The following is a 708-nucleotide window of genomic DNA, read 5'->3' as shown; positions in this document are numbered from 1 at the left end:
GAGATGGGGAAGGGGTCCGGGGCGCCAATGCCCCGTGCAGTACGGGGTGCTGCGGGGGATGCCGTGCCCGAGGCAGCGCTGCGCTGCGGTAGTGCTCGGGGGTGCAGTGCTCGGGGTCACGGCACAGTCCCCATTAGGTACCCGGGGCTGCAGATCAGCCCTGGAGCGCAAAGCTGAGGTGAACGGCAGCCCCAGGGTGCTGTGCCCGGGGTGCCAGGTTCGGCGGGGGCGGGAAGGTGCCGGGTGGTCCTGCCCAGGTGTGATGGATCCGGGCGCAGTGCCCGGGGGGCGGGGGCAGCCCAGGGCTGCAGTGACGCGGGTGCGGGACGGGGACCGCTGTGAGGACGGGGTGTGTTTCCACCTCAGGGCGGGTCACGGGGACGCCCCTGTGCGTCTGCCCCGGGTTTTTAAGGCACTTCCCTGATTCACAGCCACGTGCAGGTCAGACGCTGTGGGCTGATCCCCGAGAACCTCCCAGCCCCGGGGAAACCCCAGGGTCACCTATGAGGGTCTCCCCTACCACTCGTTAGCCCGGGACATGGCACTGATCCGTGGGGTGTTCCTCGCAGCGCCTCGCTGCCAAACTCCACGCCCATCGCGCAGGCACAGCGCTTCTCACGGTGCCTCCGGCCCTCTGTGGCTCCTGCGGACCGCCCTGCAGCCGTGCGGGGACCCCTGGGGCTCCTGGGCGCGGCCGCCGTCGGGGGC

The 708-nt window shown here is 71.2% G+C and overlaps 1 protein-coding gene across 1 annotated transcript in view; it reads right to left on the bottom strand.

Annotated features, from left to right (window-relative positions):
• The window catches only part of GOT1 (glutamic-oxaloacetic transaminase 1), a 5088-nt gene extending 4492 nt beyond the window's left edge, over positions 1-596 (bottom strand). The window contains exon 1 of the mRNA XM_017725867.1: positions 521-596. Within this exon, the coding sequence (XP_017581356.1) occupies positions 521-596 (76 nt within the window). The remainder of the gene's footprint in view (positions 1-520) is intronic.
• Between the last annotated feature and the right edge of the window lie 112 nt (positions 597-708).

This window comes from Corvus brachyrhynchos, unplaced genomic scaffold (assembly GCF_000691975.1).
Source record: "Corvus brachyrhynchos isolate BGI_N302 unplaced genomic scaffold, ASM69197v1 scaffold61, whole genome shotgun sequence".
NCBI lineage: Eukaryota > Metazoa > Chordata > Aves > Passeriformes > Corvidae > Corvus > Corvus brachyrhynchos.
This window is presented reverse-complemented; position numbering and strand designations above follow the sequence as displayed.